At 47.5% G+C, this 21,808-nt stretch overlaps 1 protein-coding gene across 1 annotated transcript in view; it reads right to left on the reverse strand.

The window, feature by feature from the left end:
- Positions 1-21,808, reverse strand: part of FERMT3 (fermitin family member 3) — a 124,541-nt gene that overhangs the window by 84,893 nt on the left and 17,840 nt on the right. The window contains exon 2 of the mRNA XM_030219129.1: positions 8,412-8,597. Coding sequence (XP_030074989.1) covers positions 8,412-8,571 — 160 coding nt within the window. The 5' untranslated portion in view covers positions 8,572-8,597. The remainder of the gene's footprint in view (positions 1-8,411; positions 8,598-21,808) is intronic.

Here is a 21,808-nt window from a genome sequence, read left to right on the forward strand (position 1 = left end):
CATCTGGAGAGTTCATGCCCCAAATTAAAAATCCTCCTCAAGACTCATCTTTTTGAGAAGGCCTTCTCAATCCACTTAGACCCTGGCGGCTTGCCTAGGATCCACTGACATCACGGTCATTAGTATATATATTTTTTTAACCATTTTCTCCTTTTTCTCAACTTTCTCCTTCTTTTCTTCTCTCTCCTTTCCTTTGAAATTGGGGTTCCTTTTACTCTTTCTTATGTATTTTATTGTGTTTTGTAAATAATTTTGTCATCTCTCAAGGAAAAGCAATTATTAATCATGTTAAATAAATCAAATCAAATCCTAAGGGATTTGCCTTTTTGGGAGCGATCGGGCTTTTGGTAGCTCTTTGGGAATGATGGGTGGGCCTGTGGAAAAATAGGATGGGTAGGGTACTGCAGAGAACACAGCAAATAGAAAAGCTTTGCATGTAGGGCTCTGTCTGGACAAACGGCTTTTAAAACTTTCCTACTCCAATCGGTGGTAAAGTAGCTGTTTAAAAATACCCATCTTTGTGTTCGAAAATACCATGGATGTCCTTGGATTCTGACGTCCTTGAATTTGGATGTCTTTGATTTTTGGCCATTTTCGAAACTAAACACGTCCAAGTCTAAAATGTACAAACTCAAGCCATTTGGACATGGGAGGAGCCAGCATTTGTAGTACACTGGTCCCCCTGACATGCCAGGACAGCAATCAGGCACCCTAGGGAGCACTGCAGTGGACTTCATAAAATGCTCCCAGGTGCACAGCTCCCTTACCTTGTGTGTTGAGCCCCCCAAAACCCACTAACTCCAACTGTACATCATTACCATAGCCCTTACAGGTGAAGGGGGCACTTATATGTGGGTACAGAGGGTTTCTGGTGGGCTTTGGAGGGCTTGCTGTTTCCTCCATAAATGTAACAGGTAGAGGGGGTATGGGCCTGGGTCCACCTGTCTGAAGTGCACTGCACCTCCTACGAAACTACTCCAGGGACTTGCATGCGCTGTCATAGACCTGAGTATGACATCTGAGGTTGGCATAGAGGCTGGCAAGTAATATTTTTAATCATATTTTTTGAGGGTGGGAGGGGGTTAGTGACCACTAGGGGAGTAAGGGGAGGTCATCCTCGATTACCTCCAGTGGTCATCTGGTCAATTCGGGCACCTTTTTGTGAGGAGTAGCCTAGTGGTTAGTGCAGCGGACTTTGATCCTGGGGAACTGAGTTCGATTTCCACTGCAGCTCCTTGTGACTCTGGGCAAGTCACTTAACCCTCCATTGCCCCTGGTACAAAAATAAGTACTTGAATATATGTAAACCGCTTTGAATGTAGTTGCAAAAACCTCAGAAAGGTGGTATATCAAGTCCCATTTCCCTTCCCTTTCCTTATTCGTAATATTATCAATAGAAATCAAACAAAATAAAACATGGAAAAGAAAATAAGATGATACCTTTTTTATTGGACATAACTTAATACATTTCTTGATTAGCTTTCGAAGGTCGCCCTTCTTCGTAATAAAAACAGGTCCGGGTGAAAACGTCCAAGTTTTAGTCATGGATGTCTTTCCTTTTTCCCATTATGGCTCAAAGACGTCCAAGTCTTAGGAACACCCAAGTCCCGCCTTGAACACGCCTCCCATACACCCCCTTGAGATTTGGACATCTTTCCGACGGATTTCTGACAAAGACATCCAAAATCGAGTTTTGATTATACCGATTTGGACGTCTCTGTGAGAAGGACGTCCAAGTGCCGATTTATGTCACTTTTTGGATGTCCATGTCTTTCGAAAATGAGCCTGATAGTAACATTTTAAGTGACTACAGATAAAGACCTGAATGGTCCATCCAGTCTGCCCAACAGTCACATTCATTATCAATCCAAGATTTGAACCAACAATGAACGTGATATTATATACTTGATCATGGTCTTTTTCTTTGGTGTTTCTGGGACATAGACCATAGAAGTCCACCCGGCTCTGTTCTTAATGTTCCAACTACTGGAACTGACCCTACCTGTCCCTCCAACTACCGCCCCATCTCCCTCCTACCCTTCCTCTCCAAACTACTTGAGCGCGCCGTTCACAGCCGGTGCTTTGATTTCCTCTCCTCTCAGGCCATCCTCGATCCACTTCAATCCGGTTTTCGCCCTCTACACTCGACAGAAACAGCACTCTCTAAAGTCTGTAATGACCTGTTCCTTGCCAAATCCAGAGGCCACTACTCCATCCTTATCCTCCATGATCTATCTGCCGCGTTTGACACTGTCAATCATGATTTACTTCTCGCCACACTGTCCTCATTTGGGTTGCAGGGCTCTGTCCTCTCCTGGTTCTCTTCCTATCTCTCTCACCGCACCTTCAGAGTACACTCTCATGGTTATTCCTCCACCCCCATCCCGCTCTCTGTTGGAGTTCCTCAGGGATCTGTCCTTGGACCTCTTCTTTTTTCAATCTACACCTCTTCCCTGGGCTCACTGATCTCATCTCATGGTTTCCAGTATCATCTTTATGCTGATGACACTCAGCTGTATCTCTCCACACCAGACATCACCGTGGAGACCCAGACCAAGGTATCGGCCTGCTTATCCGACATTGCTGCATGGATGTCCAACTGCCACCTGAAACTGAACATGTCCAAGACTGAGCTTATCGTCTTTCCACCAAAGCCCACCTCTCCTCTTCCTCCGCTCTCGATCTCAGTTGATAACACCCTCATCCTCCCCGTCTCATCTGCCCGCAACCTTGGAGTCATCTTCGACTCCTCCCTCTCATTCTCTGCGCATATCCAGCAGACAGCCAAGACCTGTTGCTTTTTCCTCTTTAACATCAGCAAAATTCGCCCCTTCCTTTCTGAGCACACCACCCGAACTCTCATCCACGCTCTCATTACCTCTCGCCTTGACTACTGCAACCTTCTCCTCACTGGCCTCCCACTTAGCCATCTATCCCCCCTTCAATCCATTCAGAACTCTGCTGCACGTCTTATATTCCGCCTGAACCGATATACTCATATCACCCCTCTCCTCAGGTTGCTTCACTGGCTTCCGATCAGATACCGCATACAGTTCAAGCTTCTCCTTCTCACCTACAAATGCACTCAGTCTGCAGCCCCTCATTACCTCTCCACCCTCATCTCCCCTTACGTTCCCGCCAGAAACCTCCACTCACAGGACAAATCCCTCCTCTCAGTACTCTTCTCCACCACCGCCAACTCCAGGCTCCGCCCATTCTGCCTCGCCTCACCCTATGCGTGGAATCAACTTCCTGAGCCCCTACGCCAAGCCCCCTCCCTACCCATCTTCAAATCCTTGCTCAAAGCCCACCTCTTCAATGTTGCCTTTGGCACCTAACCTTTATACCCCTCAAGAAATCTTGACTGCCCCAATTTGACTGCCCCTACTTGACTGACTGTACATTTGTCCATTAGATTGTAAGCTCTTTGAGCAGGGACTGTCCTTCTATGTTAAACTGTACAGCGCTGCGTAACCCTAGTAGTGCTTTAGAAATGTTAAATAGTAGTAGTAGTAGAGTTGCCGTCAAAGCCCACTTCAGTCTATGCAAAATCATCTTGTCATTTGCGGTACAAAAACTTTAAAAGTCTGCCTGGCACTGTCCTCACGTTCCAAATCACTGGAGTTTCTGTCGAAGATCTCACCAGCCCATCCTAAACTGAATTTCTATATGCAGGACTCAAGAAAGTACAAGCCAGCCCAGTACCGGCCTTAGCTGATGCAGTCAGAGTTGCCATCTAAGCACCATTCCAGCGGAGTACCTACAGGTGGGCCTGGATGGGCCTAGGCCCAACCAGTTTTTGTTCAGGCCCACTCAGAAGCGCTACACCTCATCCATGGAAAATTCAACATCCCTGCAGCTCCCCTACCGCAGTTCCAGCACCTCCACGTCTTTCTTACCCTTCCCTGCCGCAACAGCGCTTGCACTTTATGCTATCATGCTGCCCGGCAGGAACTCCACACAGGCCTGTGTCGGGGATTCCCTTCTACTGCGTCTCACCCACTGATGCAACTTCCTGTTTATGCAAGTAGGGTGGGATACGGCAATGAGAGAAGTCCGTGACACAGGCCTGTGTGGAGTTCGTGCTCGGCGGCGATGATAGCATGAAGTGCAAGCACCGCGGTGGGGATAGGGGGAGGGTAAGTAAGACGTGGAAGTGCCGGAACTGTGGGAGGTGAGAGAGGCACTGGACATGTGGGGTTGGAGAGAAGGGTCCGGGAAAAGGCGTTGGATATGTGTGGGGCGGGGTTTAGAGGGAAGGGGGAGAGGCGCTAGGCATGTAAGGAGGTGATGGAGGAAAGGGATAGACATCTGAAGGAGGGGGGGGAATGGAGAGAGGTGCTGGATATGCAGAAGGGGGAGAGAGAGGTGCTGGATATTTGGGCGGGAGGCAGAAGGGAAGGGAGAGAGGTGTTGGATATGCAAGGGGATGGAGCAAAGGGAGAGAGATGCTGGAAATGCTGGGGAGGGCTGGAGGGAAGGGGGAGAGATGTGGACCTGCAAGGGAGGCTGAAGCAAAGAGAGAGAGGTGCTGGACCTATGGAAGGGGGAGGGGTTGGGGTTAGAGGGAAGGGAGAGAGATGCTGGACCAAGGAGATAAAGGAAGAGGGGGGTCAAATGCTGAACCCACAGTAGGAGAATAAGCCAGATGCATAAGGGGGAGGGAAGAGAGATGGAGAGGAGCCAGGTAACATGGGTTCAGAGATCAGAGAAGAGAGGGACACTGTAGGGGAAGAAGGGCATCGGGAGGTATAGAGAAACAGAAGGGAGATGATGGGCATTGGGTGCGAGCATGGGGATAGATGAGATGCTGTATTGGGATGGCATAAGAGCACAGAAAGGCAATGCCTGACACGGGGGGGGGGGGGGGAGGAGATATGGAAAAAGAGATACCAGACAAGGGGGAGAATAGGAACACAGAAGGGAGGTGCTGGGCATGGGGTATATGGGTGCACAAACGAATGATAATGGATACGGGGATATGAACACAGATGGGATGCTAGACAAGGAAATTGTCAGACCTGTGAGTTCTTGTACCAAGTAGAGCGCTGCCGAGCCCGGTACTCGGACCAGGTTCTGCTTGGTGGCTGGACAACCCCGGGTTTCACCTGGGCTGACCGCCGTTCCCCAGAGGTTGAGCCCCTAGGTGCGGGCGGCCTGCAGGACTTATGAGATGGAGCAGGAAGCGGGGTGATGAACGTGACAGCCAGACAGGCAGCAGGCAAGAGAGTGATCCAGGTACAGGCAGAGTCAGTAGGCAGGCAGCAGGTCAAGAGAGTAAACTAGGTACAGGCAAGGTCAGGAGGCAGGCAGCAGACACAAGAGTAATCCAGGTACAGGCAAGGTCAGGAGGCAGGCAGCAGACACAAGAGTAATCCAGGTACAGGCTAAGTCAGCAACGAAGAAAAAAGTAGAGGAGAAGCACACTACTGAGCAAGTAACACATACCAAAGTAGAAGCCAAAGCAAGGAGCCTAGGGAGAGCTCAGCTGATAAAGTGCTGGCGTCTGACATCAGCAGGGTGAAGGGGCACAGCCATAGGACAAGAGCAGGGGAAGGAGGAACCAAAATATCAATAGGAGAGAAGCAAGGGAAGCCAGGCAGAGGAAGAGCAGACCCAGGTGGGTGGAAGCAAAGCAATCAAGGAGCCTGGAAGCCAGACAGAGAGAGAGCAGAGCCAGGTGCATGGAAGCAAAGCAATCAAAGAGCCTGCAGCCAGAGAAAAACTACACACATGGCTCAGGGCTGTGCCAGTCAAGTGTGTGTGTCAACGGTACCCTGCGCAGCCCGAGGACGCCGCTTGTGTTGAGGTAGGGGACATGACAGAAATATAGGGACACAGAGATGGGAGATGGATGATGGACATGGAGAGAGAAGAAATGTCAAATGAAAGAAAAGACAGAGGGAAGCAGAAATCAGAGACTGGGACCAATATGATTTGAAAAATTAAATCATACAAAAATTATTTTTATTTTCTCTTTTGTGATTAGAATATGTCATATTTGGCACGCACATCTTGCCTGAACTGGTGTTAGACGTGGCTGAGGCCCAGGGCAGAAATCTGGGACAGAACCCCAAAGCCCATTACTAGGCTACACCTTCTTCAGCTTCTGGCAGGTTTGGGGCTCTCTCTGGCCAGACAGCCAAGCACAACTGCCCTAGTTGCACCCCTCTAACACCATCCCTGGCATGTGCTATCATTATATTTTGCACAGGAGGAAATGCCTTTCTTTCTTGTTTCTCTAGTGTTGTACTACGTGCAAGGTCTGGCTTCTTGGGGTTTCAGTTTAATTTATATTTATAGAGTTTGTGGTCACTTATTCTATATTTGGGATTTGTGTTCTGTGTGCGTGACCGAAGTATTCTGTCACCATGAAGTTTCTATGTAGCATTCTGTAGTAATTTGGCTTGTTCAGTTTTCTCAATAGATGTATCAATATTTTAGAGCCCCACTGTAGTATTTAGGGTACTACCTTTCATAGGTAAGATCCTTGTTTTCGAAGTTAATGTTGGCATGGTAGATTTGCTCTAGATTCTGAGTGACATTTAAAAAAATTACTTTATAACATGTCCATTATTGAGATTATACTAAAAACCAAAATTTATTTGTATGGTGAGTTTTATGGGGAAATGTCCTTGCTCTGCTCTGCATTCATTGTTGGTGGAGGGCCAGGAAGTTCTCTGGATGCAGAATGTATTTGGCTTCAATACCATATGTGTATTGAAGGACCGTGGCTCAATGGGGGCTGAAGATTGCAGTCTCTTGTTCTTCCCTTAGCTCTCACTTGGCCTGCAGCCAATGAAGCCTGCACTGCTACCCTCATTTAAATTAATAGGAGAGAGGTAGAGATGGAACATGGGCACATTAGGTGGTTATTTTTATTTTCTCTTTCAAAAAGTTGGCGACTCTAGTGCCCACCCGTCCAACCTGTTGGCCCACCCAAAAATTGCCTTCTGGCTATGCCACTGCACTTGACATGCAAACACATTTGCAACCCTCTATGTTTTGTTTTGTATATCATTCATTTTCTAATTAGAGATCCTCTGTGTTCATCCCACGCCTTTTTAAATTCTGCCACAGGTTTTTTTTCCACCACCTCCCTCGGGAGTTCATTCCAGATATCCACCACCCTCTTTGTGAAAAAGAATTTTCTGACATTATTCCTAAGTCTACCACACAGCAACCTCAATTCATGTCCTCTAGTTTTACCACTTTCCTTTCTCTAGGAAATATTTGTTTCTATATTAATACCTTTCAAGTATTTAAATGTCTATATCATAGTACACATAGGAATTAGCAACACATCACATGCATTGGCAACAAGCATTCAATGATGTGTTTAGGTCAGAGAGTAGATATGATTAGTAATAGTAGTAGTAATAATAGAGGGAAAACACAAGTAGATTACATTTTCAAACCTATGCACATTACTTCCAAGGGAACAGATACCTACAGAAAATGAAGATGCAGATCTCTGTAGGTACTTTTCCCAGGCCAGTTTTCGAAGTGAAAGTATGCTCATACCAGATATGACAAGCGAGGAAAAAATGTGTGTGTGTTGAGGTAGTTGGAGGTAGTTTCATGGAGTGGGGCAATTTGTGGGGTTTCATTTCATTCTGTTAAATTTTCAGAGTTATTTTAACCCAAGATGGATGGACAGACAGATAGAAACAGAAGGAGGAGAAACTAATCCTCATGGACATGTGCAAAGACAGCATCAAAGACTGAGGAGACAAAAGACGAGAAAGCCAAAGCTAGATGAAATAAATGAGTCTTTATTGCTTGCAAAATACTGCTAATGTATTGTCGAAAGATTCAACATGGCCGTGTTTCGGCTGGCATGCCTTCATCAGGAGCATTGATAAACACGTGCAAAGATTGTAGCAATGAAGGAGGATACAATGTAATTTACATTGAACTGAATCGTGCCAGGCAGCACTACTGGACTTTAAACAAGCCACCTGGCACGACTCAGTTCAATGTGAATTAGATTGTATCCTTCTTCATTGCTACAATCTTTGTATTGTGTTTGTCAAGGCTCCTGATGAAGGTATGCCAGCCAAAACATGGCCATGTTGACTCTTTCAACAATACGTTTGCAGTACTTTGGAAGCAATAAAGACTCATTTATTTCATCTAGCTTTGGCTTCCTCATCTTTTGTCTCCTCACTCTTTGTTGCTGGCAGACAGACAGACATTTCTTGACCCATTTTGTATAATACTTTCCCGCTTCTGTTAGTGGTAAGGATAAAAATTGACCCCTAAAGCACCAGCTCTCCTAGCTCAGCTAGCAAAAGAACTATCTCTAGTCATCCCCTTATTTCTTCCCCCTGATGCAAGGTCAGGGGTGGGACTTTGCTTGGAAGGAGGCAGATTGACCCTTCTCCATTCATAACATATAGTATACTCACGGATCTTGTCTACAGTCTGTAGCATGACACCTCCGATGTGGGTGTCACCCGTGACTCTCAGTCGCACCGGGTCTGCATCAGGCCCCTTCTCCTCCACGTAGACATTCAACTCCCAGGATGAGTCAATGTAATCTCCACTGGCCGTCTTGATTCCAGCCATGATGATGTCCAGCTCCTTGACACCTCCTTTGAAAACAACAAATACCCCAGAAGTTGGGGGTGTTAGTTCATGCTGGTTGATTAGAAGTCTTTACAAATGATCAGGTATCTGCATGGGGAGAGGGAGTTTCAGTCCCTGCCACATGACCAGTCATCTACTGGATGGACCGTGCAGGTCTTTTTCTGCCGTCATCTACTATGTTACTATGTTACTATGTTACTATGTATGTAGTGGTATGCAGAGGATCAGTCTGCTGGGTTCAGTTACAGTGGTATACAATAGAAGGAAAAAAAAAAATCCCCACATGGAGAACAGCAAGATGAACCAGTGAGGTAAGAAACAAAACGGAAGCAAACAACTCAAAGAACCAAAAAAGGCTTTAGTACTTGATGGGTCAACCAGCGTCCATGGCACAGAAACTACGGACTCGACACAGCCGTGTTACGGCGACCAGTACCTGTGTCAGGAGTCAGGCAATTCTAGAGACAGTCTGGCCGATATTCAGTCCATGGGAGGCAGGCCGGCTAAGTCCTGTGATTGGCACTGAGCTCAAATATTTAATTCCGGGCTGTTTCTGGTTTCCGGCATTGAATATCCGGGACTTTTGGCTGGTTTAAACAACTGGCCAAATCAGTATTCAGAGCTAGCCGGTCAAATTTATAGCGGCCAAAGATAGGCCTGCCACTTGGATGGCCTGAGTTGGCCGCCAAACTTAGCTGGCGATGTGCTGAGTATTCACAGCTAGTCAGTTATATCGTGCAATATACCGTGTTTCCCCGAAAATAAGACACTGTCTTATATTAATTTTTGCCCACAAAAATGCGCTAGGTCTTATTTTCAGGGGCTGTCTTATTTTTCGGGGAAACATCAGGGTTGGATCGGGGTTGGCCCACCCGCCCTCCATCGCTCCCGGAACTAACCTTAAATGCCTCCTTTCACCTTCGCAGCAAGCAGCAGCAGGGCAGGCCACTCCTTCCTACCATGTCCCGACCTCGCCTGACGTAACGTCCGTGAGGGCAGGGCACGGAAGGAAGGAGAGGTCTGCCCTGCTGCTGCTTGCTGCGAAGGTGAAAGGAGACATTTAAGGTTAGTTCCTGGAGCGACGGAGTGTGGGTGGAGGGGGGGCCAGGCGACCTCGGGTGGGGGGGGGGGGGGGCAGCCCGGGGGCGGCTTTGTCCGGCTTTCGGTGGCCCTGCTTTCAAACAAAAATTTGCTAGGTCTTACTTTCGGGGGAGGCCTTATATCTACCAATTCAGGAAAACCTCTAATAGGTCTTATTTTCGGGGGATGTCTTACTTTCGGGGAAACAGGGTAGCTGCTTGGCCGCTATGCACTGTGATAATATTCAGCGGAAATAATCGGCTATCCCGTGCTGAATAATAGCACTTAGCCGGCTAAGTGGTATTTAACCGGCCACAAACCATTCCTGACTGGTTAAGTAACACTAAATATTGGCCCAAGTGTTTATTGCTGGGCGGTCTCTTGTTTTGAGTCATCTTGATTACTGCAATGGTATCTATGCAGGGTGCATGGACCTGCTTCTTAAAAAATTACAGACTGCCCAAAATACCGCTGCAAGATTGACCTAAGGTAAATCGAAGTTCGTCAGCTCCAGGCCACTACGAGAAAAACTGCACTGGCTACCTGTCAAGGAACGTATAACATTCAAAATTTGCGCCCTGGTGCACAAAATCCTACATGGCGAAGCTCCAGCTTATATGGATAATCTTATCCTCTTGCCACCAAGGAACTTGAGTAAATCTTCCCGATCCTATTTACATCTCCACTACCCCTCGTGCAATGGCCTCAAGTATAAAACCAGCCATGCATCTACCTTTCCCTACATCAGTGCACGTTTGTGGAATGGTTTACCAAACTTAGTAAAAGCTACCTCAGAACAACAGGCTTTCAGAATCTCCCTGAAGACCGCTTTATTCAGGACAGCTTACACTGCAGCTCCGCACTGCCTTAATGTTTTCTGGTCCATTATGTTATGCGACCATACTGCATTCCTTACCTCCTCTCTCACTTCTCTCCCTCTGTCTCTCCCCACCAACTACCTCGCCCTTAATGTGTCTGTTTGTCTATTACTAGATTGAAGTGTCCTTTTAAACTGCTGTTAGCCTTTTTGAACTAATGTGAGCCACATTGAGCCTGCCCATGGGCGGGAAAGTGTGGGATATAAATGCCTAAATAAATAAATAAATTGCTGACAAACCAAGATGGAGACACTGATCAAGAAACAAGCCTTGGAGTGCTCTTATGAGATAAATTATGTGTTTTGAAAGCACATACTGCGGCAACCCAAGTGCACTGAACACCATAAAGCAGTAAGCAATGAGCATGTAAGTTACTGCCATGTTAAAATTGCTGCAGTAATTCACAGGCCCTTACAAAATGTCCCTGTCAGTGTGTGTGAGCAATGATTGGCTCAGGCACTGACAGGAACAGGGTCACTTGGAAAAAAAAAACCTGCTCGTAGAAACCCTGTTTAGTAGGCCCCCAGTCTGTCCAGCCCCTCCAATCTGACCCTGCACCTTCCCCCGACATGTCTTTCTGCATCAGCCATAAACATGACCATAAACCCAGTGTTATAATCAGTACCACTACCCAAACTGCAAAGGACTCAAATACAAAGCAACCTATGCATCCAGCTTCTCCTATATAAGCACACAACTATGGAACTCACTGCCAAAAGCTGTGAAAACAATCTACGACCATCTAAACTTCAGGAAATCACTAAAAACCAACCTGTTCAAAAAGGCATACCCTACCGATCCAACAGAAATGCCTACACTCTGCAACACAGCAAAACCAAAGCTCGTAATGTACACTGTATAACCTGTCCTCTCTTCGATCCTCATTGTGCCTGAACCTTAATCGACCACAACATCACCATGTATTTGTTTCTCTACCGGACTTGGCGAACGTACTATGTAAGCCACATTGAGCCTGCAAATAGGTGGGAAAACGTGGGATACAAATGTAACAAATAAATAAATACATTGGCTACCAGTGAAATGGTGCATACAATTTAAGATCTTGACTTTGATTTACAAAGCTCTGAATAACGAGGCTCCTGTGACATTGGCAACAAGCCTGAGAGTTTATTGTGCATCCTGTGTGCTATGATCAGCAGGGAAGACGTTTTTGTTGGATATTCCCTCATTTAGACATATTCATTTAGAAAAGTATAGATCTAAGATGTTCTGTGCTGAAGGGGCACAATTGTGGAATGCACTCGTTGAATACCTACCACTGCGAAGAGTTATTTGCAATTTCAGAAACAAGCCTTTTGTTGAAAGATGTGAGTTTTATTTAGAATGTATCTTTTATTATTTTAGTTTAAGATTTGAGGGCCCCTTTTAATAAGGTGCGATGAAAAATGTCCTGTGCTGATGTAGGTGCGTGTTTTGGACGCGCAGAGGTCCATTTTTCAGCACGTCTGGAAAAAAGGACTTTTGGGGGGCCGAAAATGGATGTGTGGCAAAATTAAAACCAACGCACGTCCATTTTCGGCCTGAGACCTTACCGCCACCTATTGACTTGGAGGTAAGTTCTCACATGCTAACTGGGTGGTAGCGCATGTAAGTTGCCGATTACCGCTGGGTAAGTGCTATGTGGTAGACAATATTTTCTACTGCGTGTTTTGGACATGCGTCAAAAATGGAATTACTGCCTGGGGCACGTGGTAGCCAGGTGGTAGTTCCAATTTGACGTACTTTAGATGCATGTAGGCGAGTAAAAGGGCCCCTTAATTTGTCATATTTTGGTTTTATGTTAGCCATTTTTATTATGCATGTTAATTTTCTGAACTGCCTTTTACCATGGATAGTGCGGTATATAAACTGTACAATAAATAAATAAAATAAAATAAAAACCCTGGTAGTCAAGTGGTCCACCTCCCTCATAAAATTAAAAATAAAAATCCTTTGTAATCTAGAGGCACCCCAACCTCCGCTGACCCAACCCAACTCAACTCCCCCTTTTTTCCAATTTTAAAAAAGAATTCCCTGGTGTCTAGAAGCCCCCTCCCTCTCTCTGACTCAACCCCATTTCCCCCAACTTAAAAAAATGAAATCCCTGCTATCTAAGTTACCCTCCTCCCCATGACCCCCCCCAGACCCTCTCCCCCAAGGTATATTTTAAAAGAGGTAGGAGCGATGTCCACATGCTCTGCCCTCCGATGCCACCATCTTGAAAAATGGCATCCTGGGATGTACCAAGTGGGATTGATCTGTCAAATAAGGGAATTTTCTCTTATTTGGTAGTCTGGGTGGAGACTACCAAAAAAGGGAAAAATTCCCTGTCTGACCATGATCAATGCATCCTAGGATGCACCTCATTGAGTCAGGTGAAGCCATGTTTAAGATGATGGTGCCAGAGGCAAGAGTGAGTGGGCATCACTCCTGCCTATTATGATATACCTTTTTTTTTTTGGGGGGGGGGGAGCCTCAGGAGGGTCTGGGGTGTTGAGGGAGGGGGGAGCATAGCCTAAACACAAATGATTTAATTTATTTAAGTCAGGGAAGATGGGGTTGGGTCAGAGGAGGGAGGGGGCCATTAGAGTACCAGGAATTTTTATTTGTAACTTCAGGGCCAGAGGGTCAGGTCAGGAAGGGTCAGGTCAGGGAGAAGGAGGGGGTAACTAGACACCAGAAACCAATGAAGAACGTTATCAGGAGCAGGCAAATTGAGATGCAGAAGGGAGAGGTGCCACCAGACACCCACTCCTCTCAACCAACCCTTCTATGCTGGTTATGGGAATAACTAGTGAGGTAATTAAATTTGCTGATGACACAAAGTTATTCAAAGTTGTTAAATCGCAAAAGGATTGTGAAAAATTGCAAGAGGACCTTACGAGACTGGGACACTGGGCATCCAAATGGCAGATAACGTTTAATGTGAGCAAGTGCAAAGTGATGAATGTGGGAAAGAGGAACCCAAACTATAGCTATGTGATGCAAAGTTCCACATTAGGAGTCACTGCCCAGAAAAAGGATCTAGGTGTCATCATTGATGATACATTGAAACCCTCTGCTCAGTGTGCAGCGGTGGCTAAGAAAGCAAATAGAATGTTAGGAGTTATTAGGAAAGGAATGGAGAATAAACATGAGAATGTTATGATGCTTTTACATTGCTCCATGGTGCGACTGCACCTCAAATACTGTGTGCAATTCTGGTCACCGCATCTTTACAAAAGATATAGCAGAATTAGAAAAGGTACAGAGAAGAACAATGAAAATGATAAAGGGGATGGGACAACGTCCCTATGAAGAAAGGCTGAAGCAGCTAGGGCTCTTCAACTTGGAGAAGAGACGGCTGAGGGGAGATATGATAGAGGTCTATAAAATACTGAGTGGAGTGGTAGAAGCAGACATGAATTGCTTGCTTACTCTCTCCAAAAATACTAGGACTTGGGGCATGCAATGAAGCTACTACGTAGTAAATTTAAAAGAGACTTGAGAAAATATTTTTTCACTCAACATGTAACTAGCTTCAGATTCGCTTGACATGGTTGATCCAGTCCTGGGCTTACCTCAATGCATGCAGGGACTTTGTAGCCTGGCTTTTCTTAGGGAATTCAATGGGGAAATCAGAACCACAAGTCCATGCATGCAATGGGGCAAGGCAAGGACTGGATCAGGTCTTTTTCTGCCGTCATCTACTATTTTACTATGTTACTATATGATCAACCCTGTCAGGCGAATCTGGATCTAATTGTCAACCCTTAGGGTACAGGAGGTTTCTGAAATGGTGGTGCAACATGGAGAAACTCTTTCATGAATCAAGAGATGATAGGACGCCTTGTAGCACTATAGAAATGCTAAATAGTAGTAGTAGTAGGATAATGCAAAGCTGTCAGCCTATTGATAGGATCATAATAGATCAAGACAGCAGCTGATAAAAGTGATACAAATAGTGCAGTATGGCCTTGGGAGGAGAGTAAATGGGGTCATGGCCATTTGTGAAACATCAGATTCAAAATCTCTTCTACTTAAAGGTGAAGGTGTGTCTAGTATATAGTTTTCTTGCAACAAATGATATATCTAAAATGGGAGTTGGGAAACCTAGAGTGGAAACTAAATGCTGCTCAATTTCCTCACTACAAAGGCTAATGATTTGAGACTAGACTGAAGAAGACTCCTTGTTCTGAGTGATCAGGGATAAAAATAGCTCACGCTTGTACAGGCAGAGCTGTGAATCTTCTAAATAGACAGGGTTTCTCAACACAATCCTCAGAACACACCCAGCCAATCAGGTTTTCTGGATATTCACAATGAATATGCATGAGATAAATTTGCATGCCCTACTCCCCCCCCCCCCCCCCTCCATCTCTTACTACTCCAGGGTATCACAGCAGTGATTCTTATCTACTTCCACTCTGGGCTCTCTTCATTGCTCCCTGTCCTCTAGGGGGAGGCAGAGGAAGGGTACAGGAGCATCAGTTCTCCTTCCCAGCTCAGAACTAATTCTGTTCCCCAAGAAATGAACAGGAAGAGTCAGAATCTTTCACTTCAGGACAAATTCACCAAGAGTAGAAGGCTTCAGGCTCTCTCCTTCCCTCCCCTCACCACCACTGACAGATCAAAGGGGCCCGAGGCAGCTTTAATCACTCTTCACCCCCATCCATCACCTCAACTGGCAGTGAAGCTCCTATGATCCCAGTAAGGAAATGGGGGAGTAGGTGTTGGAGGCCATAAGGGAATTTGTGTGCACATCTACTTAAAGTGTGCAAACCACTGCTGGGCAAACTGGGAAACCAATGCAGTAAAGTGTGCAATGTAAAATCGGGTTTTGCACATAAACCAAACCTGCACAGAACCTTGTGTACAGACCAGTGCATAGCACTAAATCCTATGGTAATTACTATTATAAGTACATAAGTAATGCCACACTGGGAAAAGACCAAGGTTCCATGAGCCCAGCATCCTGTCCACGACAGCAGCCAATCCAGGCCAAGGGCACCTGGCAAGCTTCCCAAACGTACAAACATTCTATACATGTTATTCCTGGAATTGTGGATTTTTCCCAAGTCCATTTGTAACCGGATATTAGCAAGTAAATCAAGAGGCTCGAGGCAACGGATCCAAATCAAGAAAACTTTATTGCTAGCAGTGACGCAGCTGAGTGGCTCAGTAACACTGCGTGCCCTGTATCATTTGCCACTAACATTTATAGGTTTTATCAGCAGTCATGCACATTGAGTTCACAAAAGATTACACAGAAGTCAGGAAATCGAAACTTATCACACAGTTCATTTTCATTACACAGACCAAAGGAATATACTGATAAGCATATGGCAGAAGCGAAACTCAGCACAAGCTATAACTGTTATCTGGTTGCACCTGCATCCTCTAGGCAAACTATCCTTTTTGCAAGCTTCAGCAGTTCAGCTAACTATTACAAGTTATAGCTTCTTTAGCAAAAACACAATAGAGTGTCGTTTATAGCAAAAGCCTAACCCTGAATCTCCAGTCTCTGTAAAGCTGCCCCCAACAATCCCCCCTTTGATACTTTATCATCTTCATAGTGGAAAGTATCACATTCTTGATTCGTAGGTTTGACCACGGAACTGATGAGACCTTTGACCTTTCCAATGCTCAACCGGTGCGGTTTGTAGCTGCGAGGGAGAAGAAAAGGTTAGTCACTGGAATTAATTGGCCCTAATCCCCTGCTCCGGCCGCTGGTTTCTTTGCCGGGTTTGAGACGGAGGGTTCCTATTGATGCCCCCCCCCCCATTTGTAGCCGGACTTAGCCGCAGCAAGGGCTGGTGGCCTTCAGATTGGTCCTGCAAGGAAAGGAAGAACTTGTCAGTGTCAGACAAGGGTACGGGGGAATACATTTGTAGAGACATAATCTGTGCAACAGCCCTCTGGTCAGCAGTATGCTCCATTGTTCGGCGGGCACAGGACAGCAGACAAGGTATCAAACAGGGTAAGAAAACAACACCTCCTAATAAGCATAATCCAAAAAATAACATTTTTTTGCACCATGCTCCTCCAAGCAAAGAGTCCCACCAACTACCATCTAACATAGATTTCCACCGCTGGAGTGGTGGCCATCTAGCCGGTCCTATAAGGAAAAAGGATATCAGTAGTATCAGAGGTAGGGATGGGAGTGGACATCTGCAGTAACATGATCTGGGGGCAGCCCTGCGATCTGCTATACCTTCCATCATTCCCCTTATGGAGTTCACCAGCAGGGGCACAATGCAGGGCACGATTAAACAGAGCAGCAGTAGGCCCGCTAGGATGGCAAACATTCCCCTCAGCCCTCCCACGCCCGAAAACCAGTCCCCTAAGTTCTTTGTCCAGTCCCACCTGCTTTTCCAAGTCTGTACCGGGACGTGTGCCATCTTCACCATGCGGTCAGCTATATCCTGGACAGCCTTCCTTGTGTCATCTATCAGTAAACAACAATTAGAAAGATTAAACTTCCCGCAGACTCCCTCCTCCTGGCTAAGTAGATAATCTAGGGCCAGTCGGTTTTGGTATACTGCCGTGAGAAGTCTGGTGTTTTGTTTGGCCAACAGATTCAGTGCCAGGGCAGTGTCATTAACGACTAGTTCAAGAACCGCCTGCAGTCGTATGAGTCAGTTTAGCATGTAAATCGGTGTGCGGTAGCCATAGGAGCCGTCTTCGGCCCAGGTGGCTGGCCCGTAATATTGGATAATACGCTCAGCAGGCCATTCGTCATCTTTCCAGGTACGCCGGTGGGGCACGTCCACCAGGTCCCTTTTAGCGCGTCCTTGTTCAATGTAGACAGGGACTCCTAACTTTTCCCCCACCGCGATGGGCAGGAGAAAGAAACTAGGCCTGACGGTTCCCAAGATACAAGTCCCCCACCACGAGCTAGGGAGAAGTTCATACGCCGTCCGACCACAGATATAGTAATACCCATCTGGGGCCACCCATTGCAACGAGTGGTTTCCCCCTTCTTCCCAGGTGGAGTTCAGTGTATTGTCAGTCCAAAAGGGGTTGGGCATGGGAAGATGATCGGTGTGCCACCATGAGGGGGTAGTTCCATTGTATCGCAGTACCCCGGTACAGGGTGTGTCGCCCACAGGGACAGTCAGCATTGTGCTGGGTGCTCTGCTCACACATCTGGAGCCGATAATGTTGGTCTGTAGGGCCTACTGGTAGGGTTTGGACACTCGAGTGTACGTGAAGTTCAATTTAAGCGCATCTTCTGGTCCAATCTCCTTGGCCTCCCATGGCCATACTTCTCCCATATTCGTTCCTCCGCACACGTAGCAATTGCTGACGCTCAGAGCTGCTGCTATGTTTTTGGCCAGGTTAATGAACATATTTCTGGCTTCTGTGGAGGTGGGGCGGTCTTGAAACAGTTTTTCGGCTTTCTTCAACTCGTCATATACTTCCTGGTATCCCAGCACTACAGCCTTATGACTAGAGGGGGGCTTGTTCTCTTCCCTTTGTCGGATGGTTATGTATGTGAGGGGGTCCAGTCCGGTCCCGTCTATTCCCAGCCCCCAGGTGTCTTCCCACTTACTCCCAGATCCTCTGATAGGCCACTCTATTTGGATGGTGTTCCCTTGACCTTTCTTGATATCACCCAGGCCAGGGCACCCTTCATATCCCCCGCCAGTGTATGCGCACACTCGCTGCCATCAGGATGCGCTGGTGTCACCCGCACACGGTAGCCACTGTAAGGGGTTGCCGTGTCGCTGGCTCGTACTGTACGGACACAGATATTTGTGGTTCTTCCTGTAGGACTCCCTCTAAGCTGGACTGCTGCACTTGCGGGAACCCTCGTGTTGGTCCATGGCTTGACAGATGTCGATCTCCAGGACGGCCATTGTCTGGGTCCCCCCTACCAGGACTCGGGTCGAGTTGACATAATATAGCTTTACCCCGTAGTCTGGGAGGATCTACGGCAACCCCACATAGAGGGAGACGTTGAAGTACCGGGGTACTGAGGGAGAATGGCATATGGTACTGTTTCCCTGTTGGCATCTGTCAAGAGCCTGTAGTCCCTGTGTGGTGAGGATTGCGCATCCTGGAATTTGGTGGCAGTTCTCGGGGGCCTGCGTTTGATATATGAGGGTCCTTGTCTCATTCACAAGACCCTCCGCCTGGTGTTGCACTATTTTTATGCATTCGGTGCAATTAGGGCTCGGTGAGGTGGTTATACAGGAGGAGCATCCTAAAGCTAACAGGAGGAGGACCATCAGGAGGCCGGCAGGCCCCGAGGACCGGTCTCGTCTCCCTCTATCGTCATCCTGAGGCCTTCGTTTCGAGTTACTTTCCATTCCAGAACCGCAGGCTTGACTCGAGTCCAATGGATCCATGATGGGATTCCTGCAATTTTAACAGCAGTCGGGGTGGTTAGTAGGACAAGGGATGGCCCCCTCCATTTGGGTTTCAAACAATCAGCTTCATTCCATTCTTTAACCCATACCTCATCCCCTACCTGAAACTGGTGTATAGGGGTGGTCAGGATTAAAGGGCCTATGCTTTCCGTGTAATTCTGAATTTCCTGCACTGTCAGGCGTAGGCCTTTCATTTGCTTCACTAAAGAGTTCTCTCCCTGTATCTGTAATGAATCAGGGTGGTGGTCGGACATACATCATTTCATAAGGGGTGAGGCCCGTGGCTCGGGGCGTGCACCAGAGGCGAAGCAGAGCTAGTGGGAGGAGATCTGGCCACTTGATTTTGGTTTCCTGGCACAGTTTTGCTAGCTGGGTCTTTAGGGCCCTATTGGCTCTCTCTACGGCCCCACTACTTTGGGGTTTCCATGCACAGTGTAGCTTCCAGTTGAGGCCTAGCCTGGTGCTGAGTTGTTGAGTCACTTCACTAGCGAAGGCCGGGCCATTATTGGAGTTGATCTGTTTGGGGAGGCCATATCTTGGCAGGATGACGTGGATGAGTAGGGACATGACCTCCTTCGCCATTTCAGTCCTAGTGGGTACGACCTCAATCCATCCTGTGTATGTACATACTGCTACTAGGATGGCTCTGCATCCTCTGGCTGGGGGCATGTGTGTGAAGTCGATCTGGCAAACTTGGAAGGGACTGGTTCCTCGGAGTATGTTACTGGGGGCTGGACCGGGCCTGGTGCGTGGGTTATTTCGGGCGCAGGTTGCGCACCTGCTGGAGGCATTTTTCGTCCATAGGGACATCTTGTTGACATAGTATGTCTTTCCAAGCAGTCGGGCTAGGGCGTCCCTACCCAGGTAGGTCTGGTCATGGGCTCCCTTGACCACAGTCCAGGCTAGTGTCTCTGGTATCCAGATGCGTCCATCTTGCAGTACCCACCATCCGCTGCGCCGCTCCAGCCCTTCCTGCCGCGCCCATTCGTCTTCGTGTGGTGAGTATGTGGGCGTTTGTTCTGGAAGATGGACGAGGAGCAGTTTCTCGGGTTCAGGGGGGCATGGCTCTTGACTAGCTCTCTTAGCGGCCTTGTCCGCCCACCGGTTGCCCCTGGCGATGAGATCTAATCTCCCTGTATGGGCTCTGCAGTGCATCACAGCCACTTTCTCCGGTTTCCACACTGCCTCGAGCAACTGACAGATTTCTGTAGCTTTTGCGAGCCCCCTTCCTTCAGCCGTCAGAAATCCTCTCTCCTTGTATAGTGCTCCATGGACTTGGAGAGTGAGAAAGGCGTATTTGGAATCGGTGTACATATTTACTACCTTCCCTTCTGCCCATTGAAGGGCTCTGGTGAGTGCGATCAGTTCGGCTTTCTGGGCCGACGTCCCAGGGGGAAGGGGTTTCGCCTCTATTACGTCATCTTCTGATACAACAGCGTAGCCTGCTCTCCTGATTCCCTGTATTACCTGGCTGCTCCCGTCGGTGAACAACGTCGTTCCCTTATGCCACGGTTGGTCCTTTAAGTCAGGTCTACTGGAATAGACTGCCCATTACCTCTTCACAGTCATGGCTTCCTGGTTCAGGGGCAGGCAGCAGAGTTTTTGGGTTTAGGTTAGTAGTGTCCTGGATCTGCACCTCAGGGTTTTCACACAGGAGGGCCTGGTATCTGACTAATCTGGAGTTGGTCATCCATTTGGGTCCATGGCTTTCGAGCAAGCCGCGGACAGTGTGGAGGGGGTGGTCACAAGTGTCTGACTGAAAATGAGTTTGTTGGCTTCCTGGATTAGTAGGCATGCAGCGGCTATGCTCCGGAGACATCCAGGTCAGCCTTTTGCCACGTTGTCCATGCCTTTGGAGAGGTACGCCACTGGTTGCTGCCATGTCCCAAATGCCTGGGTCAATATTCTGAGCGCCAAGCCCCTCTTCTCATCCACAAACAGGTGGAAAGGTTTGGTGACATCTGGTAGTCCTAGTGCTGGTGGGGACATGAGGGCTTTCTTGAAATCTGCCAGGGCCCTCAGTTCGTGCTTTTCCCATGTGAGGGTCTGGGCTTCGGGTTCGGGTCCTTTCAGCTTGGCGTACAGGTCTTGGGTCAGAATGGCAAAGTTAATGATCCATATTCGGCAGTATCCCGCTGTTCCCAACAGCGCTCGCAGTTCCTTTTTATTCGCCGGGGTGGGCTGGTCACAGACAGCTTGGGTGTGGGGTGTGCCGAGTTTCCGGGTCCCTTCCCTGAGGCGAAATCCTAAATAGTCGACTTCGACTTCGCAAACTTGTGCCTTTTTCGACTTTCCCAGTATCCTTGGGCCTTCAGGGTTTTTAAAAGGTACAAGGTAGCCACCGTGCAATCCTCATATGTTTCCCTGGCTATCAACAAATCATCCACATACTGAACAACTGGTCCGTATTCGGTCTGGTACATCTTCAGATCTCTGGCGAGTTCTTCCCCGAACAGGTTAGTGAGTTCTTGAATCCTTGTGGGAGACGAATCCACGTCAGTTGTTCTTTGGCCCTGGTCTGCATATCCTCCCACGTGAAGGCAAATAATGCCTGGCAGTCTCTGGCGAGTGGTATGGAGAAAAAGGTGTCTTTCAAGTCTATGACGCTGTACCATTTAGTTTGGGCCAGCACCTGAGCCAAGATGGAGTAAGGATTGGGTACTAGGGCAACTATGTCCATCACTTGGTTACTGACCTTTCTTAGGTCTTGGACTGGCCGGTATTCCGTGGTCCCTCGTTTCTTGACCGGCAATAATGGAGTGTTCCAGGAGGATCTGGTCGGCTCCAGGACTCCGAGGCGGAGGAGCCTTTGCAGGGGGTGCGGTAGGGGTTTGGGGTTTTGCCGGGTTTTATACTGGTTCCTCTGTTGGTAATTTCTATCACGGCCATGGTTGGTGTGGCCAT

This window comes from Microcaecilia unicolor, chromosome 11 (assembly GCF_901765095.1).
Source record: "Microcaecilia unicolor chromosome 11, aMicUni1.1, whole genome shotgun sequence".
Taxonomy (NCBI): domain Eukaryota; kingdom Metazoa; phylum Chordata; class Amphibia; order Gymnophiona; family Siphonopidae; genus Microcaecilia; species Microcaecilia unicolor.